General features: G+C 48.7%; 3 protein-coding genes across 9 annotated transcripts in view; 2 read left to right on the top strand and 1 right to left on the bottom strand.

Annotated features, from left to right (window-relative positions):
* Positions 1 to 704: 704 nt before the first annotated feature.
* Positions 705 to 10,943, top strand: TEKT2 (tektin 2). Of its 6 annotated transcripts, none has more exons than XM_074305119.1 (10): positions 705 to 822; positions 1,545 to 1,753; positions 2,046 to 2,171; positions 2,426 to 2,631; positions 7,357 to 7,500; positions 7,764 to 7,878; positions 8,138 to 8,245; positions 8,415 to 8,558; positions 9,715 to 9,794; positions 10,601 to 10,943. In XM_074305119.1, exons 2-10 carry the CDS (start codon positions 1,601 to 1,603, stop codon positions 10,911 to 10,913), a joined length of 1,389 nt encoding a protein of 462 aa, XP_074161220.1. In that variant the 5' UTR covers positions 705 to 822; positions 1,545 to 1,600; the 3' UTR covers positions 10,914 to 10,943. The 6 variants fall into 6 exon arrangements, with proteins under 6 accessions (XP_074161220.1, XP_074161224.1, XP_074161221.1 ...); XM_074305120.1 differs by having other exon boundaries at positions 733 to 822; positions 1,549 to 1,753; XM_074305121.1 differs by having other exon boundaries at positions 799 to 1,223.
* A 3,929-nt stretch (positions 10,944 to 14,872) lies between these two features.
* Positions 14,873 to 18,745, top strand: ADPRS (ADP-ribosylserine hydrolase). Its single transcript, XM_074305128.1, has 6 exons — positions 14,873 to 15,181; positions 16,181 to 16,277; positions 16,478 to 16,685; positions 16,818 to 17,002; positions 17,422 to 17,522; positions 17,974 to 18,745. Exons 1-6 carry the CDS (start codon positions 14,899 to 14,901, stop codon positions 18,264 to 18,266), a joined length of 1,167 nt encoding a protein of 388 aa, XP_074161229.1. The 5' UTR covers positions 14,873 to 14,898; the 3' UTR covers positions 18,267 to 18,745.
* Positions 18,746 to 20,417: 1,672 nt separating this feature from the next.
* The window catches only part of COL8A2 (collagen type VIII alpha 2 chain), a 34,376-nt gene continuing 29,630 nt past the window's right edge, over positions 20,418 to 25,163 (bottom strand). For both annotated transcript variants that reach the window (XM_074305126.1, XM_074305125.1), the window contains one exon: positions 20,418 to 24,847. In XM_074305126.1, the coding sequence (XP_074161227.1) occupies positions 22,923 to 24,847 (1,925 nt within the window). In that variant the 3' untranslated portion in view covers positions 20,418 to 22,922. The remainder of the gene's footprint in view (positions 24,848 to 25,163) is intronic.

Raw genomic sequence — 25,163 nt, forward strand, 5'->3', positions numbered from 1 at the left:
AATATTTCCCCTTGCAACATCTTGTATTCCAATTTTTTTCTCTCTCTTCCCCCTAGAGGGCAAGTAACCCAATTTCAAATGAGATATTTGTAAAGTGCTTATCAGAGTGCCTGGCATATAGTAGGTGCTTAATAAATGCTTGTTTTCCTCTCTCTCTAAGTATGCGTACATGCATATTTATGTACACACCCACACCCACACCCATATGTGTATGACACTTTTTTCCCCCCTTAGTTTTCTCCTATCCTGTATTTCCCTTTCTCACATTTTTCTTGATTTTAAGCAAACTAATCCTTTCATTCATCTATTCTGGTCACAAATCACTCTGCATACCTTATCCCATTTGCTACCTCAGTCTGGGGAAGTTAAATGGCCCACGCATTACTATCCCCATTTTACAAATAAGATAACTGAAAACCAAAGACCTGCTGATTGGCGCATGGCTCTACAACTAGCCTTCTGTCACCCGAGGGAAGAACTGAGACCGGGACGAGCCATTTTCTTCCTGTTAGGGACAGAATCCTGTCTATTTCTTCCCCTATCAGAGACTTTGTAGCTGACGTCATAACTTACCACTTAGGCTCCTCCCTATCAAAGAACGCCTTCCTCCGACCCCAAGATCCCCAGCCCTCTTCACTTCGAGTTTTCTCCTCTCTGGCGTTGCCAAGTTAAACAAGGGAGGCTTGGCTCCCATTGGCTCTCGAAGAGAGCGGTTGCCTAGCAACTCTCCTGGGAGTGCTAAACTACCGAGGGGTGGCTTAAGTGGCCCCAGAGAACAGTGTTGGGCGAAGAGAAAGAGGCGAGAAGAGCCCTGAGAAGCTGGTGAGGAGAGGGGTGGGCGCCTCAGCCCTGAGTCACCCTTTCGTGCTTGGGGTATCTCGCCTTGTCGCTGAGCGCCTGCTGGGCTCCCATCTTCTCATTCTCACCAGACCCGATCAAGCCCTTCCATCCTCTCTGGGGAGGCCGGGAAGAGGGGGCAGCCGTCCGAAATTGAGGCGCTGAAGCCCCTCTCAGGAGCTCTTCACCAGATTGAGTTCCCGAGGACTGTATCTTACACTCCCCCGGTCTCCCACGTAACCTCCAGGCCAGAGCCCACTTAGGGTTTAAGGGGAGGAGCCGTGACCGAGACACAATGAACGGTTGACTGAGACTGGCACACTTGGTGTGAGGTTTGGGGGGATGGGAAGAAGTGGTCCTGACTTCCCTCAGCTGAGCACAACTAGGTATCCACCAGCAGCAGCCAGTGTTACTAGCTCAAGTCCTTTCTTAGGGCATGCTGATTATCTAGTACTACTGGGATTAAGGGGAAAAGGACTTGCCCCCCTTTTTCTTCCTTTGCACATAGGTGCACATACACCGTGAAAAGAGAAGCAAGTTTACAAAAGAAAAAAAAAAAACCCTTTTAATTGCATTCTGAAAGGGGGAGCAGAATAGGTGGGCAGGAAGGAAAATACATGGCAGTGAATGGAGGGTGGGAGCGAGAGAGAAGCTGCTAGATGATTTCATCCAGGTTTTTTTTTGGGGGGGGGTGTTTTTTTGTCTAGATAGCGAGCTGAAGGCATCCAGGGATAAGTGTGAGTGCCCCTTCCAGCCTTGAACCATGGCCACACTGAGCAAGCCTAGTGAACGCTTCCAATTGTCTGACTGGCACAATAGCAACCACCAGCTTTCCGCTAATGCTGAACAGCAGAGGGATCCCTCACACCAGATGAGACAGGAGTTCCGCATTCTCCGTAATGAGACCAAAAACCAGGTAGGGAGAAAGAGAAAAATCACATGAAATAGGGAGAGAGACATGTATCCCTTGAAATCCCTAAATGCCAATAACTCCCCCAGCTTAAATGATACATCAAGCTTTCCAAAGCACTTTCCTTACCACAGCTACATTGTAAAAGGAATTGTGCAAACAAGTAACCACGTTTTCCTGATGCAGAAACAGGCGGGTTTAGTAATCTGCCCAATGTCACACAGCCATGAAGTAGCAGGGGCTAGTCTTTTTTTCTACTATGACATGCTCCTTCTCACACAATTCCTCTCTCTTCCAGACCATATGGGATGAACATGACAATCAGACCCGCCTGTCAGAGCGAATAGATTCTGTTGAGCGATGGAAGGAGACGCTAGACAGATGTCTAGCTGACCTAGATGTTGAGATTGATGCCTTGACCCAGGCAAGGGGGCTGAGGGCAGCGTGTAAAGTTGGGTACCAGGGAAATCATGGGGCAGACACCCTCTTGGGCAGGGAGGTATTGCTGGCTTCCATTGCCATTCCACCCTTGACACCCACTCTAGTATCAAGAGGTTTGATGGGGCATTAATCCAAACTGGAATAATATACATATATAATATTTTAATATTTAATTTATATTTAATAAATATAATAATAATATTTTTTGGACTTCACTCCCCTTGCCCCTACCCCCAGATGAAGGAGGTAGCAGAGAAGGCCCTGCAGGCCAAGAACCTCCCTCTGGACGTGGCCATTGAGTGCCTAACACTTCGGGAGAGCAGGCGGGACATTGATTTGGTGAAGGATTCTGTGGAGGATGAGCTGCACAAGGAAGTGGAGGTGATTGATTGTGCCAAGGAAGCCCTGCAGCAGAAGATCAGAGAGATCTTTGAGCAACTTTGGTGAGGACTGGAGGGCAAATGGTACCTGTGCTTATAGGCAAAGGTGCAGGTAAGCCTGGCTTTACCAGTGCAATCCTGCTTTTAGGCACACATGCATGTCTTTTACATTGGGATGCATAAGTTCCGTGTCTGCCCAGAGTACGTTAGACATGCTTGCATGCCCCACATGTGATGGATATTATATATACATATATATGCCATCAGCCTTACTCGCATGCCCACCTATGTGCAGTGTATATTAAAGTGTCAATGTCCTTGTGGCCACAAATCATAAATTAGAGGCATTCACTCATTGAGTATTGAACATGAATGGAATGTCATGTTTCTGGTTGGGAAGTTTATAAATGATCTGGAATTATCTGAAAAAGAAGGGGTAATTTATGACCTGCTTCTCAGTGGAGCTTAGAGGTAGATGGTGTATATCAAACTCTCTCACATATGGGGTCCTATGGTAATAATTGTCATCCCCCCTCAGAATTCAGGTAAACTCCATGTACAAAGTTACTGTAAGGTGCAAAAATTACATTAAATGTCAGGGATACAAAGAGCTGGCATTTTACTCAGGGGTAGTATGCGGATACATCCATAAATGAAGGTGATACAAAATAAAATGTGAACAGATCAAAGGAAACGTGTTGTAAGGAAATTTGGAGCAAGAAAAAATATTTACATCTGTGTATGTGTCTATATTAGAGTCATAGAGGGAGTTGGCTCTTGAGCCTCAGGTTGCCTTATAGGGAGATAATAGGAATTTTGGAAATTGAGGAAGAGTAATGCATTTCAGGCCTAGAGATGTAGAGGGCAGGAACTCTGAAAAGGTGTTAAATCTAGGACAGGAAGATATTTATAATTAAGCACCCACTCAATGTGAGATAATGGTTCTCTAAGCATATACTTAATGATGTAATCAATCTAGTTGGCATATATTTAGGGTAATATGGTGATGTAATGTTCTACAGTGTGCTCAGTGTGGTTGCACATGCTCAGTGTGATGTGGTGACGTAATCTACTGGAGTATTTAAAGGGAGTCTCAGACTCAGAAGGCTTTCTCAGCAGCAGCTCTCAGCCACAGACATGAGAAGACACCATATTCCAGATTCCATCTTTGACCAGTCATGCTGCCCTCCTACCTCCTTCACTCCTCCACTAAGACCAAGGACCGGGGCTGATCCCAAGGTCCTCCAGAGAGCCACTCCTGACTTTACATTCATTACATGGAGAGAGCTGGGCAAAATTTAGAGGTAGGAGATAGGATGCTGAGTTTGGGGAATAGCTACAATCTAGCTTGGCTGCAGGACAGAATGTGTGATGAGTCAAATGCAAATGAGGCTTTTAAAAAAAAGTAGATTTGAAGCCAGATTGTGGAGGTTCTCAAATGCTAAGAAATTAGTATTTTTTCCTAGAAGCAATAAAAGGACCAATGAAGGTTTTAGGGTTTTTTGTTTTGTTTTGTTTTGTTTTTTTGGGTTTTTTTTTTTTTTTTTTTTTTTTTTGAGAAGAAAGTGACATGATAAGACCTGTGTTTCAGGAAGATTATTTTGGCAATCCTGTGTGAAGGATTAATGGGCAAGGATAGAACCTGGAAGCCAGGAGACCAGTTCAGGAAGTTAGACAAAGTAAGAAGTGATAAGGGTCTCAACTAGAATAGTGACAGTGTAAGAAGAAGCAATGAGTCAAGAGATATAGCGCAGATTGTATTGATGAGTTAGGGGGATGGAATAGGGATATTGGGAGGCACAAGAGAAGGATAAGGAATAACAAGGAGTCAAAGATGATTCCAGAATTTTGGGTCCAGGAGCCTCAGTTCCATTAACCAAAACAGGAAAGTTGAGAAGAAGAAATGGTTTGGAGAGATGGGGGAGAAGATATTAGTTTATTTTTGGACATATTGAATTGCAAGATAAGTTATGCAGATAAAAGTATTCAGTAGGGAGTTGGAGATGCAGAACTCTGGAGTACAAGGGAGATATTATGGCTAAAAATAGGAAGATCTGGGAGTCATCTGTGTCATGGAATTTAACTGTTGGGTATGGGATGAGATGATGAGACCAAAAGATAACATGTAGTCTGAGAAGTAAAGAGGTTCCAGGAGGGAAATTCATGAGGAATGACTTCACCTCAGCCAGAGGATCTGCTGTGGCCCGAAAGAGATCTGGCAGTAAATTAAGAAGGCTTGGCTCTCCTGGTAGGAGAACCTATATAGAGAAATGCCTCCAATGCCAAAAGAAGAATATTCAGAAGGAGAAAGGAGTGGTCACAAATAATAATAGATGATGATCTGAGATTTGAAAAGAATTTTGCTTACATTGTTATCTCATCTGAACCTCATAACAGTTCTATAAAGCACAGGAAGTACAGGCTTATTATTCACAATTTATAGATAAGTTAGAAAGATTCTGTGGTCACACAGATGGAGTCAGAGACATGATTCATATCTGAGCCCAGCTGACCCCTTCCAGCACCCCAACTTCTATGCTATACTGCCTTAGCAGTGTCAGCACTTTCAAGGGAGATCAAGAAGGATGAAAACTGATGAAAACCATCTGATTTATCCATTAAGAGGTTGTTGGGGAAAATTTTTTTTAAAGAGATTACTGGTTGGGGGGGGAGAGATATATTGTTGGCATCTTTTTGAAAGTACTTTCAGCACAAAGGATGGGAATAGAAGCCAATGTGGAAAGGCTTTGAGATCTTAAGAAAGGTACATGCTAAAGAAATGTAGATAACTCTTTCTAGGAGTTGGGCAACTTCAAAGTCAAACCACTCAGAAAATGTCACCTGTTCCCTCCAGACCTGAACCTTTGTCTTCCCTGATGCACCTAAATTCTCCTCTACCTTGATAAGCAGCTCTTGTTGGATCCTGCCAAAAAAATCACATAAAATCAAAGCCAAGGAGATCGTGGAGGACATCCAGTACAAGGCCAGAATCCCTGAGATTCTCCACCTTTAGTTCTTGCATACTGTTTCCTTTTTGGGTAATTGTTAGCAATCATTTCTTTTTCTTCCCATTAGACTTTCTTTACAGCTTCCATTCCATGCTTCAAGTTCTGCCCTTGGAATCACTCTGTTTAATAAATATCAACCCTTGAAATATTTCATCTTCACTAAATTCTCTCCACCATGCTTTCAAAACTCAGTCTCCCCACTTTCTGGATCACCTCATATACATTCATTTACAATTCTAATTTGCCCATTCCTCCTTATACCTTATCATTTTACTTAGCGATATGCCAGCCATGGTTCTCATCCCACCCAGTTTTAGTGATACCTCCAAGATCAAATTGTTCCTTATTTTAGAATTTGTAGTTACTTGTTATCTATACTTAGTACATTCATATATGGTCATTGGATCACCCAGGATGCCTTATTGCCCCTTCTTTAGAAACTCCCCTTGAATGAGAACAAACTGTGAGACCTTTTTACACTTCCCTGAAATCCCAGCATTAAATAGATATGTCAACTTAGGGTTGTACAATGGTTTCACTGACTGTGTCCTGGAGCATTCCATTTCCTTTTTGGGGGTTTCATTTTCCTCAGTGAAAATTAGAATAAGTCATCTTTTAGGTCCTTTCCATCTTAATATTCTATGACTGACAATTTGTCTCATTACCAAATCTCCTTCCAAATGGCCTAACTGGGGTATAATTACACAGGACATCTTCATGCTGATCCAGTCTGTCTTCAGACAACCTAGCTAAGCATGGAGACAGTGCTGAAATGAAGTTTTATCTGCCTCCATATTTTTCTTACCCATTGCCTCAAACTAAGCCTTCTCTGGAACCTCCATTTTCATAGATCATTTTTCACTCTGGTTGGTGCCTTCTTTTCCTAGTCTGAGCATATAGGCGATGCAGTGAATGGAGCATTGGACTTGAAATCAAAAAGACTCATTTTCCTCAGTTGAAATCTGGCCTTAGACACTTACTAGCTGTGTGACTCTGGGCAAGTCACTTAATCCTGTTTGCCTCAGTTTCCTGATATGTCAATTGAGCTGGAGAAGGAAATGGCAAACCACTCTGGTATCTCTGCCAAGAAAACCTCAAAATGGTTTCAAGGATAGTCAGACATGACTGAAAAAATTGAACAACCACCACAACAAATTCCTATCTTGACCTATGAGGCCCCTCAATGTTTGTTTACTTTGTAAGACTTTTGTGAGAAGTAAGATCATAGATGAGAAAGAGCCATGAAAACTGTAAAATGTTCTTGGCCCTTTGACCTTTGGCCAGAACATGAGAATCTTAATCTCAAGGTTATAGAATCAAAACTGTCCATTATAGTACTGGCACCTCTGACAGTAGACAGACATATGCTGTAGAAAAAGCCCAATGTGGGGAATTAGGAGACCTGGGTCCTAGTGGTGACTTTTTACAATTGATAGTATGACCTTAAGAGCAAATCACTCTTAGTACTAAAGTTGCAAGTTTTTGTATAGTTCTCAGGCTGTGTGGATGGCCTCGGATTGGCCCCAAAAGGCAGTTTTTTTTAATCTGGGCAGAGTTGGCACCCAAGGCTTTGAAGTTGGTATCAGGATATCTGAATAGCTCGATATCCTCTAAAGAATAAGGAATAAAAATCAGGAAAGAGACCCCTTCTTCACTCAGCTTCTACTTGAGGGAGCTCTGCCTTGAACTGGGCCCTAACTTGGGCCTGAAGACTACATCTGTCTTTCTGTCTGGTTGTATTTGAAAGACACCTGAACCCTTAAGTCCTTGTCTTCCTCAGCCTTCTTCAAGAGGCAAGGCAACAACTGAACTTTGACCAAAGAGACAAGATGGAAGCACTAGAGATAGATCGAGTCTGCCTTTCACTCAATGTTCACTCCCCCAATCTCTCTCTGAAGGTCAACCCTACCCGCATTCCCAATGGGTAAGTCTGAGTCTTTGGCCCTGAGATGACGCCTTCCCTTGCTTTCTCCTTGATCTATGGACCCTCCCTACCCACGTTGCTTGATTACCTACTCATTCATGCACCCTGTCCACCAGACAGCCCTTAAAGAATTCACATCCTACCCTTGTCCTACCATGTGTGGCCGATGTCTGACTCCTTTGTAACCCATATATAACCCTTATGGGCCTGGCCTTCGGGGCCCTGTGAGAGCCTGGCTTTTCTGGCTCTTCTGGCTGCCCCAGCTCCTGCACGATACAGCAGTGGGATGACTTTAGCCAATACAACAAGGAACGAGCAGAGGCTGAGAGGAAGGCTTCTGCAGACCTGCGGGAAGCTACAGCCCTCACCATTGCTGAGGTGAGCCCCAGCACCTAGGTTCCAAAAAACTCATTTCCCTTCCTGCTCAGGGAGCTCATCAACATCCTTGCCAAACATAAATTCATCTGTCTATGTAGAGAATGCATCTTCCCATTTTCCCTTCCCCCTTCTTGGACCCTCTCTTTATCAGGGTATCACATGCCCCCCTGATCCCTGTCATATTCCCACATCCCATTCATGTTTTATTGTTCCCCTGGCTCTGTTCTCACCTCCCTTATTTCCTAACCCTTAACCCCAGACCAACAATGAATTGGAAGCCCAGCGTGTGGCCACTGAGTTTGCCTTCAGAAAGAGGATGCGAGAAATAGAGAAGGCCCTGAATGGGCTCAAGTGGCAGGAGAAAAGTGTAAGAAGCCCACTGACCTCCAAGACTCTGGAGGATCTGGGGGCTGGGAGTGGGAACCAAGGGTGGGCTTGGAGAGATGGCAGGCAACAGAAATCAATATTGATGGGTTGTCAGCAGAGAAGAGTGGGCAGGGAAGCCTGTCCACCCACCCTCTGGCTTCTTCCCTTAGACCTTGGGAGAAACTGTGGACTTTGAGGAGGATATCCGACAGGTGGAGGAAGATCTATCCATAAAGATGCGGAATATGAAGCTAGCACACACCAGGCTGGATATCCGAACATACAGGCCCAATATGGAGCTGTCCAGGGACCAGGTATATTCATGTGTATTCACATGTCTCTGTCCAGCCAGGCACAACAGTTTCCCTGCTTGATGCCAAAGCCAGTGATAGAAAAGTCCTGAAAAAATAGACATTAGAAGGAGGGTAAATAACTTACACGTGTACATACACAATTGTTTTTTTTTTTTTTATAGCTTTTTATTTACAAGATATATACATGGGTAATTTTTCAGCATTGATAATTGCAAAACCTTTTGTTCTAGTTTTTCCCCTCCTTTCCCCCACCCTCTCCCCCAGACGGCAGGTTGACCAATACATGTAAAATATATTAAAGTATAAGTTAATGTATACACAATAATAATAGTAATAGAACAACCTCAGATCTTTCCCTCTCAGCTCCCTGAAGATGAACACAAATGTATAAGGCTGAGCTCTTGGAAGGTTAATTTAGGTTCCAAATTTGCATTCAATATTCACAGACTTAAAGAGGTTGGGTACAGGTTGATTACTGCTTGATTATTATTAAATCACCTTGATTCAAATAAGACATAAGCGCAAATTTATAGCTTAAAATACACAATTAATAAACACAGTGGCTACCATAACAATAAATGCAATATAACATACAACATACATCATCATCACTCAAAGGAAGCACCAAACCTGAATTTCTTGATTAGGAGAATCCCTAATCCTGACAGCTATTCAGAGTCTCAGATGGGAAAAGTTTCCAGGAAAGGTGTACAGTCCTTTCTAGGCGAGATTCTCAAAGCCCTTTTCTCACCAAGGGGCTTTTATAGGCTGAGAAAAAGGAAGGCAGTACACCAAGTATTCTTGTTTGATACATTACTCTTGAAATAAAGCAGCCTTCCAGGTGCATGATGCTTCATCTCAAGGGAGTCATGAAAGAGAATATTTGTTTATTCCTTTAGAATGACTGCATATATTCAGGGAACTGGCTAGATTTCCAAGACAAATAGAGGTCATTAACAAAGGAAACTTATTAATCAATGCATAAGGCCTTCCTTTCCTATACCTCCTGGTTTTCTAACAGATAACTGCAAGCACACTCTCATGTTCTCAGCAAAAAGTTACACAAAAGACATAGCCAAATCTCACTAGGATTCCTTACAGCTCTTGAATCGGTGGAACTGAAGGATCCTCTGATCCCCATCTTTATCTTAACTAGGTGCAATATGGGCTTACTAATGAAGTGCATCAGCTGGAAGCTAACATCGCTACCCTGAAGCAGAAACTGACTCAGGCACAGTAGGTTTCGGGGCTTAGTGAACTTGAGAGTCCTGGGGCCCCATAAGCCACTGAAGCCCTTTGGCTGACATGAGCCCTGATTCATTCATTCAACAAACTTTAGTACTTACTGGGTGTAAAGAACAAGTCTGGAGCTGGGGGTATGGTTGTGGGGTAAAGTTTAAAGACTAGATGACACTCTTCCCTTTAGGAGCTCCCAAAGTGAACCACAGACACATGATATTAAATGATTAGTGCACGGGAGGAAATACAGATAGAACACTATGTCATGTTCTTTGGAAAATATCCTTATGGAATCTGGGGATTATGAAAGGCTTCCTAGAGGAATATCCTGGATGGCATTTGAATTACTCTTTGGAGGAGAAGGATGGAAATAGGGAGGAGGAATGATATACAGGTACAGGTTGCAAGATGAGCAAAAGCACAGAGAGGTAAGAATACAAAGAATAGTTCGTGGACAAAGAGTAGGGTAATATTTGGGAGTATGAGAGCATCTCCAAGGATCATTGTCTAACTCTCTCCTTTGATAGATCAGGAAACTGAAGTTCCAGGGAAGGTAAGGGACTTTTCCCAAACATACAAAAAGCTAATGCCAGAGATAAACTAGAAGAGTCCTGGGACTGGGGCCAGGGCTTGTGGGACTTGACTACCAGGAGCTGCTGTCTTTGCTGTGGCTTGGTACATGGTAACTGAGTCACACTGAAGTTCAGGCTCCTTTCCCCGCCCTCCTTTTGTGGCTTCTTTTCTGGGCCACAAGGAGAGAGGGCAGGAGTAGCCTTGCCCTAAATGTTTCTCAACATTCCTAGGGATACCCGGGGTGGCTTTTACAAGCAACTGGCCCAGATCCAGGCTGACATTGCCTGCAAATCCAATTCCTTGATGTTGGACACCAAGTGTTTGGACATCCGCCGAAAGCTGACAATACCAGCTGAGAAGTTCGTGCCAGAAGTAGATACCTTTAACCGAACCACCAACCGCTATATGGTCCCACCCAAGAACCAGCAGCAGGAACTGGCTCCACATGAAGGGGCCACAGGAAATGGGACTGGGACCAGGAATGGGATCAGGAATGGGACTGGGAATGGGACCAGGAATGGGACCGGGGATGGGAGAGTATAAGTAAGTCTAATAAAACATTAGTTGTAATAATACTGGTGGTAATAGCAATAATCATTGACTTTTGTGAGAGTTTAGGAAGAGGCTTTGCCTAGTATCAAAAGCAAGAGTAATCTCAGAATGATGGAATTTCAGAATTGGGAAGATCTAAGAGTGATCTAGTTTAACTTGACCCTCTGCTATAGCATCACTGACAATCTTAGACCTTCTATGTGAATACTTTTAGTAAGGGGAAATTTACAACCTCTTGAGAAAACCCCCTTAATTTGAGGATAGCGGGATGGGGAGAAAGCCTTGTCAAATCTAAATTTGTCTCCCTAGTTTAAATTCATTGCCTCTAGATCTGCTCACTTCCACATGACAGCCCTTCCAAGACTTCATTGATGTATTCCCAGATCCTATAGAGTAGCAGGCTCACCATCTTTATCTTTGCCTTCTGGATTTCAATGTCCTTTCACACATGCGGTGTCAAGAATGGAAAACGGTGGTTCACAAGTGGTCTGATCAAGGTAGAACCTAGCAAAGCTATCACATTCCTCATTCTTGACACATAATACAGCAAGGATAGCTTGTAGTACCCTAAGATCCCTGGGTCTTAATTCATATAAGCCTGATCTCTCCCATCTTGCACTCATTTTATTATTAAACCAAGTATAGAAGTTTATTTCTATTTAGTTTCATGTTAATCATTTTGACCCATTTGTCTATCCAGATATTTTTGGACCCCAAGGCTATCATTCAACACCCCAACTCTCTCGACTTAATATAAATGCTTTAGATAGCTTTATCTAAATCACTAGTATAAGGACTTAGGACCAAGAATAGTTTGTTAGGGTACTCCACTAGAGTCCTTCCCTGTCACTTGGCTGGACCCTTGTCAGTCATCTGCCTTGCACATGGTAGGTGCTTAGTGAAAGCTGCATGGAATTGCCGGACATCATAATTTAGTACTGTAGATAGATTAAAAAAGGGAAAGATGTCTGCCCACAAGGAGCAGGGCACTTCAGTGTATGTTAATATGAGATGATTTGAGTTGGGAGAGCTTTTAAATTTTCCATTTCCATTCAGGTATTTGGCAAGCTTCTGGCCCATAGACTTGCCTCAGAAAAGGGCTGTTTGTAACAGAGGTGATGGGATGAGTTTCTGAGCTTCCAAATTTTGTCGCTCCCTCCAAGCAGCCCTGGATGTGAAAGCAGCATGGTGTCTATATGCTCTTGGGCAAATCACTTAACCCCTCTGGGTCTGTTTCTTCATTGGTAAAATGAACAGCTGATGAAAACCATATGGCCTCAGCCCTGGAAAGTCTTAACCAATCCAGAAATCATTATGCCTTTTCTCCAGATATTTGCTCACTCTAGTGGAGGTAGAATTATTTCTTGGGTCTCTCATTTTTTCATTCCTCATTAGGGAATTCTAAGAATGTGCTGATTTCAGTGATTTGGCCTGGCCTCCTCCCTTGCTTCACAGGTGACACACTGTCAAAACCTCTGAAACTTGGGCCTTGGGTCAGAGTGCTCATCTTAATTCACACCTGAGGCAACAATCTCCCCATGGCACTGGGAACATTTAAAGCCCCCACTTATGCTCTGCCCTACAGGGATCTGTTCCAATGCCATGGTTGCCATCTCTGTATGCCATGTCACTCCTGAACAGCTCCCTCCCCCCACTTTTCCCTGCAAAAAACCTCTCTTCTAGCTTGAAACTCAGTGAGCTATTGGGATCAGGAATAGTTGTGCATGGGAAGTAGTGGGACCTGAATAGAACTTTGAAGCGAGAAAAGGAGAGCAAGAGAAAGAGAGGCAAGGATTCCATTTTGGGAACTCCTATCTGAGGGCTAAAGGAAAACATAAAACTGTCACACACTTTGCTGAAAAATTATATCTGTAACATTGCCCAGGAAGAAGTCTACTCAAGTTGGAAGGGGCCAAGAGAAATTTCTTAAGTAACATTCAGAGATATTCGTGCATTCAGGAAACCATTTGGAAAACATTTATTCAAATCAGCTAAGGCACCACCTGGGTAGAGTACAGAGTGCAGCTTCTACATGACATGATGCTTCTTACGAAACTGACATCCCAGAAGTTTGCACTCAGGCCTCTGGTTGCTGTTGCATAGTTCTCACAGAAGGACTAAGTCCAGCTCAGATGAGCATGGGAAAAGCTGCTTAGCACATGCTTGCCTTAGGCAAACCTTTCTCTTTTCTGGGTTTTAATTTCCTTAGCTGTAAAACCCGGGAATTGAATCAAATTCTAAGATGTAGAGTCGGAAGGTCCTAGAAATCTTCGTCTTCAACTTGTTTTCTCCTGAGGAAACTGAGGCCCAGACAGCCTGGGTGATTACTAAGGACTCTTCTGACGCTGAAATTCTACAATGTTTGCCATGAATGGAGCTAGTTTAGTGAAAATAAATTCGCTCCCCCAACCACGTTCAAGAACTACTTGAAATCTGTCCTGACCAATTTAAGCAGCCCGCCTCCAGTCCAGTTCTCTGATTTTGTGACTTCCTCTAAGAGCCGAGATTCCAACTTCTGGTTTCTTACATCCAGCGGGCTGGGATTTGAATTCCCTTCTGCTTCTTGGACCCCTTTCCTTTCTCTAAGCCCGTTTCTTTATATGCTGGGGGGAAAGGGGAGAGACACGTGGTTTAAGGGAAGAAGACCCACCCTATAACAGCTCATGATTATACAACTGTTATTAAAGGTAGGTTAGTTACTTCCTTTGATCCTCTTTACAAATTCATGAGATAGGGTATATCATGAATGAGATGAGGTGAGATCTTTCAAGACAGTTGTGAAAATCGAGTAAGGCTTCATCAGAGTTCAAGTAGGTCTGAAGGACTCTGTAGTTCGAGCAAAGGGCATTGCCTTCCCCTCCTATGACATCTCCCTATTTCATCCAAATATGGGTAACTATGTACTTATTGGTCAAGTTCAATTTCATGGGTAGATCTCGCGTTTAGAATGTAAGACTCTCAGCCAATGAGGATGAGGGTCAGTGGTGGGAGGGGGCGTTTTGCGTTAGGGATTAAAGGTGCTGTCCTGCCCACAGGAGGCGCTTCCTCTCTTCGATAGTCTACTCAGAGTGGGACGCCCTTCTCCCGAGAATGTACAATAAACTTTGCTTTTCTCTAGAGCTCTCTCCAGCTTTTTTATTAAATGGTGACCCCTCACCATTTCTGTACCACACAATCATAATCCCCATTTTACAGATGGGGAAACTGATTCTCAGAGTTAAAAATCTTTGCTCAGGTCACGTGGTAAGGTTCCGCTTCCCTTCGCATTCCAAGAGCTGGGTTCAAATTCTTAACTATGGGGCAGCTAGGGGGCGCAGTGGATAGAGCACCAGCCCTGAAGTCAGGAGGATTTGAGTTCAAATCTGCTCTCAGACACTTAACACTTCCTAGCTGTGTGACCCTGGGCAAGTCATTTAACCCCAGCCCAGCCTCAGGGGGGAAAAAAAAATTCTTAACTATGGCAAGGTTCCCTTTACTCAGTCTGGGTTCCCTTTACTCAGTTTCCCTGGCTCAGCCCCTTTCAGCGTTTGTAGAGCTCTCCGGGGCCTGCACGTGACTAAGTCCCGAGCCTCCTCCGGGGCACACAGCAGCCCCGCCTCCTCCGGAGCTGACAGGCGGCAGGGTGCCGCGCCCCCCGAGGCCCCGCATCGCTGCCAGGGCTGGCGGCGGACAGCGGCTGCTACACAGATGAAAGCGCAGCTCCGGACCTTCAGCCCCTCAGTCGCAAAGTGAGGGCCGGACAAATTCTAGTGGTCAAAATAAAAGCGAGGAGGGCCAGCGGGAGCGATCGCCCAGGAGGGGCGGAGCCTTGCGGGGAGGGCGAGGCTTGTGCTAAGGAGAGCGGTCGGCTCCGGCTCAAGCCGGGTCAAAGAAGGCCTATACCCCATATGGGGTGGGATTTGCGGGGCAGGGGCGGGGCCTGCTCCGGGGCGCGGCTTCCGGGGGAGCTCGGCCCGGCGCTTTTTTTTTTTGCGGGATGGGGGCGGGGCGGCGGAGGGTGGTGGGCGTTCCTGGCGCTCCCGGAAGTGGCGGTACACTGTGGCGGTTGACGACGACTGCTATGGCGGCGGTGGCGGGCGGCGCGGCGGCCGGGGCGGCGCGTTCCCTGTCGCGGTTCCGGGGCTGTCTGGCCGGGGCGCTCCTCGGGGACTGTGTGGGGGCCGTCTACGAGGCGTACGACAGCGTTACCATGGCGTCAGTGCTGAGTCACGTGAGCAGCCTGGAGCCGGAGCCTGGAGCGAAGGGGAGCGCGCGCACAGGTGGGAGGAGGAACGCGCGCACAGGAGGGGGCGGGGAAATGGGCGGGGCAATAAACAAACCTAGAGACGGGTTTAGAGGCTCCATTCAGGAACACGTGGGGCGGGCCGGTTTGGCCACCTCCTGCCGAGCGGCTCTTCCTTTCTTCCCAAACCTGGCCCAGCCGCGCGGGCGGGCGCTGTCCGATCCTTCGCACCTCTGTGACAGCCTCATAACGCTGAAATCCCGTGCGGCCGCCTTCCCATATTTGGAAACTACCTCATCACTTATTTGTATATTTACTCGGTTCATTAATTAACTAATACTCCTAATAGAGCTTGAGGCTGCAGGAGCTTTCTTGTTGCCTCTCGCTGAAGAACTTGGACCGTTCCCAGACAAATTGTTGCCCTTCTGTCTGACACTGAGAGATTTTCTGAACACGCCAGGAACTTTCTTCTCTTGATTCTGCCAGGGAAGGTGGAACCTGTGTTCATCTTTTTGGCTCCTGAGTGGATCATCTAGTGTGTTATCTCCCCCAGCTTTAATTAGCATCTCACCGGGCCTTTAGCCATTAATGAAAATGGCATTGTCCCACGGAGCGGAGGTGGGTCCCGGACCCGCTTTTTTACGCCTCGGAAGAACCCGAGGATTGCCTTGGCTGCGATCCTTCCTTTGCCCAGAGCTGCTCCCTCTCCCTTTCCTGCTTTTTATCTGCCCCCTCTCAAGGGCGAGCTCGGGGCTAGAATAAATTACATCCTGTAGGCTGGGGGGGGGGGGGCAGCGGAGACATTCCGAGAAGGATAATTGTGCAGGGACAAAAGCCCGAGGGTTCAGAAAGGCGATGGGCAGATGCCTCAGCCAAAGTATGGCAGGATGGGTGTTCTCCCCAAGACGGGATGCTGCTGGACTCGGAGGCCACGCAGAGAACAAGGCTCCCCTCTTGGTGTTGGGGGATGCCGGAGTGTGAGAGGGATGAGACTGGCCCCCACCGCCTCGCCCAACTCCACCGACTCTCCCCGCAGAGGCCCTGTGCTACACGGACGACACGGCCATGACCAGAGCCCTGGTGCGGTCCCTGCTGGCCAAGGAGGCCTTCGACGAGGTGGACATGGCCAAGAGGTGAGGGGGGCGGGCGGGAAGAAGGCGATGTCCCACGTGGTTACTGTCCGTCTGAGGTTTCTGATCCCCCTGCCCAGGAAGGTGGCGACACCGCTGCTGCTTCTCCCTGGCAGCGCCGGTCCCTCTCCCCCCCAGATGGTCTTCTTGCCTTGATTTGAGGGCCTCGGGCCTAGCCGGGGTCCTTGCCTTCCCCTCTCCAGGTTCGCTCAGGAGTACAAGAAAGACCCCGATCGAGGCTACGGCGCCGCAGTGATCACTGTGTTCAAAAAGCTGCTGAACCCCAAATGCGTGGACGTCTTTGAGCCAGCTCGGGCTCAGTTCAACGGGAAGGGCTCCTATGGCAATGGGGGTGCCATGCGGGTAGCGGGCATCTCCTTGGCCTACAGTGACGCCCGAGATGTTCAGAAGGTGTGTGAGCCGGGCTGAGCACTGGCGTGGCCGGCGTGGCCTGAGCCGCAGTCTCCTGCCTCCCTCCCCTGCCCCGCCACAGCTTCCATGACAACGTTTCCCTTCCGTCCTTTCCCACGTACTTTTCTGTAGTTTGCCCGGCTCTCGGCCCAGCTGACCCACGCCTCCTCGCTGGGCTTCAACGGTGCCATCCTGCAGGCTCTGGCCGTGCATCTGGCCCTCCAGGGGGAGTCATCCCGGGAGTGGTTCCTCCAGCAGCTCTTGGACCACATGGAGGAGGTGGAGAGCGACGACCGCTCTCTGTCAGAAGCCCGGGAGTAAGTGGGGAGGGACACCTGAATGCTGGCGGGCGAGTGTGGGCTGAGCATGACGGAGGCCGGTATTAGCAGGCAGCATCTGATTCTTTTCCATTTTCCTTTTCTTGGGGAAAACACTAGGTAAAAGTTGAAAGAAATTCCCCTCTTCCCCCTCACCCCCTTTCCCTTTCCAAGGAAGAGATATTCTATTGAGGCTCCCTGGATCTCGCCCCAGGTTTTACACTGTCTGCTCTTCACACACATGTGTACATCTTCCCATTCCTCCCCCCACCCATCTCTCAGGCTGCATGTGTTCTCTATTGAAAGGGGTTTCTCTATTACCTCTCCCCTCCACCCCAATGCATGCTCCTCACCATTCTCCCAAATCTGGCCTCCATGCCCATTAGCTGTGACCTCCCTGGCCTCTCTTTGATTCCCAGGCTGGGCATGGGGGAGCGTCCATACTCGAGCAAACTGAAGAAGATCGGGGAGTTCTTGGAGCAGGGCTTAATGGCCAAGGAGGAAGTTTTGTCTGAGCTCGGTGGGTTGGCTGGAGGCTGCACCTTCCTCTCTCTCTTTCCCTTTCCCCCTACATGGATGAGGCCTTCCTCCGTGCTTCAGGGCCACACCCCTGACTTGTCCCGCCACCCTGGGCCCGGGCCGGAAGGAGAACGTGCATCTTGGCTCTTGCAGAGGTGGAAATGGAGAAGCTGGGGGGGAGGGGACTCAGTGTCTTTTACCTTTATTATAGCTTTGAAAGCAAAAAAGTGCCACCCTGCCATGTGCAGAAATGGTGCACCAGCTTAACGTACCTACTCTCAAACACAAGAAGGGCCCTTTAGCCAAACTGAGCAGCCTGACTCCTTGGTCGGCCTCATGTCTGGCTTTTCCTTGGCCGACTTTCTAGGCTTATGAACTTGCCAATCTTCTCCCTGAATGAGGGGGTCCTGGCGGGTTCTGACCTTGGCTGCGTGGCCTTGTTTCCTGCACAGGGAATGGCATTGCAGCCTTCGAGTCGGTCCCCACCGCCATCTACTGCTTCCTCCGCTGCATGGCTCCTGACCCTGCAATCCCAGCCACCTTCAACAGCCTCCAGCGGACGCTCATCTACTCCATCTCCCTGGGGGGAGACACTGACACCATTGCCACCATGGCGGGGGCCATTGCTGGGGCCTACTATGGCATGGAGCAGGTTCCGGAGAGCTGGCAGCAAAGCTGTGAGGGCTATGAGGAGACGGATGTGCTGGCCCGCAGCCTGCACCAGCTCTTCAGCAAGGACCTGTGAGGGGTGCTGCAGGCGGCAGAAGCCCAGGGCCTCCCGCCCTGTACTTGCCCCTCTCCTCCTGCAGTCTGAGGCCATGGGTCATGGTGGGGAGTGGGGGCACAGGAAGAGGTGCGGTCCTCTGCTGCCGAGGTCCTCACGTGACTACGCCTGTGACCTCCTAATCCCCGGGCATGATTCTGGGGCCTGAGTCAGGAGACCTACGTGACTAAAGCAGGAACAGGCTTGAAATGAAGGGAGACATTTTTGATTCTTGGCAGGGGCGAAAGATAATTGAAACCATGAGACTGGGGAGACCAAGCCTGACTCACTAGCCCAGGGGCCTTGAGAGTCTTGAAGTCTGGGGGACTCTTGGACCCTAAAGTGGATCTCTTGGTTGAGGTCCCACTGCTACCCACTACAGCTTCCACTGGAAATCACTCAGCCTCTCAATAAAGTTGCCGGAAGATCCTGCTGGCCTCTTCTAAGCTCCTTGCTCTTCAGCTCTGGATAATTTCTCTCTTCTGCCTGTGGAATTTCTTTGTTTCATCCCGGTAGTGTGTGCCAATGGGAATGGGTGTTGGGGGGGAAGGCAGCCTTCCCAAGGGGGACCTATGGGGACAGGGACACAGGTTTCTCTGTCTCTGATCTGTGAAACAATCAGAGAAGTGTCCATTCTGCAAGCTTTTCTTGTAGGGTATCACCCAGCAGGGCTCAGATGATCAGGCCAAGTCTCTACCACAGGAATGTTTTCCCCAAGGATTTGAAAGCTATTTAGCCTTGGATATCAAGAAGGGTGAGGTAGTGGGGAAAGAGTATGGGTCCAAAAAGTTTCTTCTTCCCAGCGGGAGCCAGACCAGCCTCTCAGGCTCACCAGACCAAAGACAGAAGCCTGCTTTGGGGCAGCTGCACTTGAAAGGGAAATGGCACCTGAAGAAAGAGGGTTAGGCAAGATCATTATCTGTATGACCCATGGTAACAAGATTGCTCCATCTGGAGCAGCAAAAACCCAGTTACATCTGTTTTGTCAAAAGCTTTGTTCTGCAGTCTCTCTGATGGAATGTTTCGCCTTGTAAGGGTCCTGTTTACTTGCTCTTGTTAGATTCCAAGAGGAAGTCGTTGGTTTGCCCCAGAGCAGAGATGGATGCACTTGGGAATTTACAAAAGAGACTGATTCCTGGATAGGGAAAAGTGCGTCAGGCACCCTGAGATGCTGCTGCTCTACTGGAATCTCTCCTGCCCCCTCAGAGCTGTGGGAATGTGAAGTCTGAGCCCCTGCCTCTAGTGGGGAGGTCTAGCCTAAGGAGCAATTTGTCCCTCACTGAGAACAAAATGTAGGAGGGAAATATTGTCAATGACAGCTGTTTCTAGACTCAATTGGACCTTGGAGACCAAGTTGGATTTTCCAAAGGGCCAGACAGCAAGCAAGCAAGAATGTCCCAAGTTGGTTTTCCCCAAATCTGCCTGGCTCAAAGAATAGACTCTCCTAGAGGAAGTTAAGGACCCCTAGTTGCCCCCAGGCAAGGCTGCCAAACACATGGTTTCATAGGAAACCTAATAAGGCGTCTGGTCCAAACCCCTGCTTCAAGTCCAAATCCTGTCACAAATATCTCTGACAAATGGTCTGTAGGGCTCCCTTTAATGGGGACACTGCCTTCATCAGGAGGGAGGTCAGCCCCAGACAGCTGGCTCACCTTGAGCCCCATTCTCCACACTTGAGAACTGGAGCCTGGTGACAGCTCTGCCTTCCCTCGGGAATGAGGATTAGTAATTTCATTCATAATTTGCATCAGATGTTGAAATAACTTGTGTTAGGGACACTGAGCCAGCTGTCACGCTCCACTGCTAGAGAGCTCTGTGGAATGCTCTGGAGAAGTTTGGTGTCTGCCCCAGATCAGCCACCGGCAGGCCCACAGCTGCCTTTCTGGGCTTGCCCAGAATTGCCCTAAGAATAGATGAGTTGTTTGTGTGTCTCCTTGTGTGTGTCAGTCCCTACCACCTAGGAACTATCCTGAGTAGCCAATGACAATCCTTGAGCCTAATGGGGGGTTAGGCACCCATGAGGGCTCCGGGCAAGTTTGCTTAAGGTTCCAGCAAAAGGCAAGAGAACAGGGTTGAAACCCTGGGCCTAGTCAGTGCTTTTATCAACTTATTTCATCCAAGAGGACAGTCCAATACAGTTTTAATAGATTTTATTGATGTGTCAATACAATCAAGTATTGTAGTTTTAGGTCCAAAGAGAAACCCATTTGTTTATCACAAGTGTGTTGGATTTTTAACCGAATTTGCTCTGACACGGTGCATGGAATAGGTATGTACAAAACTACAACCCACTATATATAAGGTTAGAAATGAGAATACTAGAGGCAAATATTTTAAACATTTAAAAAACACAGTAAGAATTAGAATATACAAATGCATAGGGGTAATGCAGTTTTCATAGTTTAAAAATTGACAGACTTAATCAGAGTCAGTCTTTAAGGAGGCACCTAAAAGTGACCAATCCAAGGTCATGCTGGCTGGAAGTCCATGCTGTGGCCAGGAGTACGTGGTGGGGGGCAGTCCTAGCTGAGTGGCTTCCTTCTGCCCCTAACTCCATATTTGGGGCAGATCAGTGCCTGCCTGGCCATTTCAGCCCAAGAGAGGCTTTGGCACAGGTAAGGAAAGGGATAAGTAACACAAAGCAAGTGGGGTTTGGTGCTTCCTGCCAATAGGATAAGCCCAAGAAGGATGAAAAATCCTTCAGAGCCCTGACTTCTGCACCCAAGCTTTTCCCCAACCCCTGCACCAAAGAGTAAATTGGATTTCCTTTTTTGCCCCTGCCACCAGGAAGTGGGGATTCAGATGGCCTAGATTATGGGGAGAAGAAGACGGGAGAGGGATGTTGGGATGCACAAAGGTTAGCAAAGGCCCCGAGTGAGCCAAAGCCTGGAAAACAAGCAGAAGTTGGCAGTAGTTTTGTTACAACAGACGCTGTGTTCTGGAGCAGCTAGCACCGGCAGTTTCAGAGATGATTCCAAAGTTCACACGTAGTCTAAATAAAATGGTTGGGTTGGTCAGGCATAGGACCCTCAATTGCAGGGATTAACACTAGATCCCTTTTTATAGGGCTGCTGGGCATTTAGATGTCAATTTGAAGGGAAATCCTTTTTCACAGTGGGGTGGAGTAACCACTGGCCTAGCTGTCCCCCATCACGTCCCCTTCCCTTCTCCACCTCCAAAGCTAAGACTGGAACTAGTGGCAAGAGAATATGCTGCAGCCAATCATCCAAGAGCGAACCTTCTGGCAAGGAGAACCAGCGAAAGCTCCTCTCCTGCCCCTTTTGTGAACATACACTTGAGAAGTCAGGAAGAAAACCACCTGACTGCCTTCTATCCTCTTTCCAGAGGTGGCTGCCAAGACTAACATCTGTTACCATCCAGTTTTTCTGCAATTTAGTTTTCTAGGCCCTAAGATCACGCATAACATCAAAATGAAAGGGGAGAGGGCCCCTGACCCCTTGCTTCATGGCTCTTGTTCAGGAAAGCGAGGTGGGAATGAAGAATCCAATAAATACATAGATTCCAGTCAATCTACCACAGACTGGTCGCTCCCCTGATCTTGCCTGAGAACTTTAGGAGCAGGGGCTACAATGCCTGAGCCTTACCCATAAAGTACTCTTTATTTGGGTCTGGTGGAGGCAGGTTTACTGCAGTATCCCAATATTGAATACACTGCACCCCATCCACGCAGTGGCTTTGGAAGTGCCTTTCCATTCTCTACATATCGGGGTGCCTTGTCTTCCTATTCCTTAAGAGTCCCTTTGGGAGTGAATTTTTCTTAAGGCTCTCTCTACATTTCCCCTTCCCTTCCTCCAAAAGGAGCTTGGGTTGTGGGAGATTAAAAAAGGCAAAGATAAGTGCAGTATTAAGCCCTGTAAGACGGCCAGATCCAGCCTCAAGTTTTATCCCTATTCACCCATCTAGTTGGACTACTTGGGGCAGTTGGTGAGCAGTACAGAAAATTGGCCTGTTGCACTTTGTTCCTAAAGGGACACTACACGGGCCATCAGAGCATCTTTGGCAAAAACTATCTGGGGACTTGTCTTCCTCTCTTCCAGAATAACCTGTCTTGGAGCCAGAAGCCCCATGCATCAGAAGCTGGGGGCAGTTGGGATGGGAAACGTCTTTGACTCCTCAATGCGGTCTGAGTGTGAGAAGCCCTCCCTTCTTCCACTCAGAAGAGAAGCCCAGGGATGGAGAGAGGCAGATTTCCAAGAATGGTCAGTGAGTCTCTGCCCCAAGTTGTGCATAGGCGGCCCATGAGTCCCCTAATCCTTGGGATAGGAGTGGAGCAATTCCAATTAAGGCCTGGAAGCCAGGAGCCACATGCCCTGAGTGTGAATTAATATTCATCATCTCTGAAGCTGGTCAGTGGCCATCTCCTGCAATCCGGCACCATCATCAGCCCCAGTCCCAGGAGGAATGGAGGAAGGGAGGTGATCCCGCCTTTGCACAGCTTCCTTGGGGATCAGTCTCTTTCAGAGGCAACTGGAAGAAGAAAGCTGATCTCCTCTAGCCACTGCCATCTCCCGGTGTCTTCTCTCTAACCATCAAATCCTTTTTCTTTTAATTAAAAAATAACACTACTACTAAAGATGGGTGTGGGAAGGGGAGTCGGCAGTGTGGGTCCCTGGCCCGTTATGTAGGGCAGAGCAGGAAGCCGGAGAAGGACGAGTGGATGTACTCGGTGGAGTAGAGGCCGTTGGCCTGGTCTGAGGGCATCTGCACCCAGACCTGGTCGTTGGTGCGCAGCTCGAGCACCGCCCCGCCCGACGCCTGGTCCAGGTAGCCCTTCTTGTACTCGTCATAGGTGTAGGTGGCCGGCACATTGTTCTTATAGAGCGCCACCCACACGCTGGTGCCCTTCACGTGCACGTGGTAAGCAAAGTAATAGACGCCGCCGATGGGGCAGGTGAAGATTCCCGTGGCGGGGTTGTACCCGCTGTGGCCATTGTACAGTGTCCGGTCAAATTTGACTGGCATCCCCGAAGCCGGGAAGGGAGAAGTGAGCACAGCAGTAAAAGCTGGGGCCACACCCACGGACAGTTCCCCGAGACCAGACTGCGGTTTGGCCCCTCTGCCATTGCCTAGCACTGCCCCCTCAACCCCCCCATTGGGCAAGTGCAGCCCTGCGATACCCATCTCATCTAACCCCCCTGGGGGCCCAGGGGGTCCAGGGGGCCCTGGAGGCCCTGGGGGGCCATTAAGACCCGGGTTTCCTGGGATGCCAGGGGGGCCTATAGGTCCAGCTAAGCCTGGCTCACCCACTCTGCCTTCCCCAGGAGGACCTTGGAGACCTGGTTCCCCTTTCAGGCCTGGAAGACCCTGGGGTCCGATGGGACCTGATGGGCCCTGAAGCCCAGGAATCCCTGAGGGTCCTCTCAATCCAGGCTGCCCTGGAAGGCCTACCTCCCCTTTCTGTCCCAGCCCTCCTGCTGCACCTGGTCCCCCAGGAAGCCCAACGATGCCTGGTTCTCCCTTGGGCCCACTTGGCCCTGGAGGTCCCTGTGCTCCAGGTAATCCCCTTTCTCCAACAACTCCAGGTTTTCCCACAATACCACTTGGGCCCTGATCACCACGGATCCCAGGCACCCCTGGAGGACCACTTGGCCCTGCTTCCCCTTTGGGTCCAGGTAGCCCATGCCTCCCTGGTAGTCCCATGGACCCGGGAAGGCCAGGAGGGCCCATGAGGCCCTGAGGTCCTGGTTCACCTGGCTCACCATCCTCTCCTGGCTCACCTGTGTCACCCAGTCCTCCTGGGATCCCTGCTGGGCCTCTTTCTCCTTTGAGGCCTGGGAGCCCTGGTTTCCCATAGCCTGTAGGGCCTGGCAGGCCAGGAAGGCCCCTGATCCCAGGTTCCCCCTTTGCACCTATAGGCCCCTGGGGCCCAGGTACACCTACTGCCCCAGGTACCCCAATGCCATCTAGTCCCGGGGGACCCCTTGGGCCCAGAGCTCCTGGTTCCCCGGTTTGTCCTGGTCCCCCAGGGGCCCCAGTAGCTCCCTTATCTCCTGGGGCTCCTGGAAGGCCATCCAGGCCAGGTTTGCCCAAGCCCATAGGACCTGGAGGTCCTGGAGGGCCAGGGGGACCTCCATTTCCTGGAACACCTGGTTGGCCTGGTGTGCCCACCCCATTATCTCCCTTGAGGCCTCTTTCCCCGCGAGGTCCTGGCTCTCCTCTGGGGCCTGGTTCCCCCCTAAAACCTTGTGGACCTAGAGCGCCCTGTGGGCCTGGTTTGCCAGTAACAGCAATGCCTGATGGGCCTGGAAGTCCGGGAGGTCCTGGCAGTCCTCGAAGGCCCTGATCCCCCCGAAGGCCTGGCTCACCTTTTGGACCTGGCTCGCCCTTGCTGCCCACCTTTCCTGGGACACCTGGGACACCTGGCTTACCCATCCTAGAAAAGCCTGGGGGGCCAGCGGGGCCTGGCTGACCATGCAGACCTGGCTTGCCTGTACCTGGCTTTCCCGGGTAACCAGGAGGTCCTGGAGGGCCCCGGGGGCCAGGCTTTCCAGGTGGTCCAGGTTCCCCTTTCAGATCCATTGGCAGCATTGGTGGTGGCAGTTCTGAGGAAAGAAATAGACAGATAGGGTGTCCATGGTGAAAGCCTTTAGTAATGAGATCACTCTCCTGCCCCTCCCCCCAGGATTTCTTCCCTTCCTACCCAGCCTTAGATAAAGAACCTCAAGACTTTAAGGACAGCAGTTGAGGAGAAAAAAGACTCAGTAAGCAGTGAGAGAATCTCAGGAAGCTGCAATAAAGATGGAGATGACACATTTCCCCTTTCCCCGCGGAAGATTCTACTCCACTGGGAACACTGAAGAGGCAGTAGGACCTACTCTTGTGCTGTGGTTCCCCGAAATCAAGGAGCATGGTGGGAGG

Source organism: Sminthopsis crassicaudata, chromosome 3 (assembly GCF_048593235.1).
Source record: "Sminthopsis crassicaudata isolate SCR6 chromosome 3, ASM4859323v1, whole genome shotgun sequence".
NCBI lineage: Eukaryota > Metazoa > Chordata > Mammalia > Dasyuromorphia > Dasyuridae > Sminthopsis > Sminthopsis crassicaudata.

Bases quoted from the DNA above. Each gene is read 5' to 3' on its own strand.
- ADPRS (XM_074305128.1), top strand. From the start codon at position 14,899: ATGGGGGCGGGGCGGCGGAGGGTGGTGGGCGTTCCTGGCGCTCCCGGA. The intron at 16,686-16,817 runs GTGTGTGAGCCG...ACTTTTCTGTAG, and splicing joins ACGCCCGAGATGTTCAGAAG to TTTGCCCGGCTCTCGGCCCA. The intron at 17,003-17,421 runs GTAAGTGGGGAG...TTTGATTCCCAG, and splicing joins TCTCTGTCAGAAGCCCGGGA to GCTGGGCATGGGGGAGCGTC.
- TEKT2 (XM_074305119.1), top strand. From the start codon at position 1,601: ATGGCCACACTGAGCAAGCCTAGTGAACGCTTCCAATTGTCTGACTGG. The intron at 1,754-2,045 runs GTAGGGAGAAAG...TCTCTCTTCCAG, and splicing joins GTAATGAGACCAAAAACCAG to ACCATATGGGATGAACATGA. The intron at 2,632-7,356 runs GTGAGGACTGGA...TGTCTTCCTCAG, and splicing joins GAGATCTTTGAGCAACTTTG to CCTTCTTCAAGAGGCAAGGC.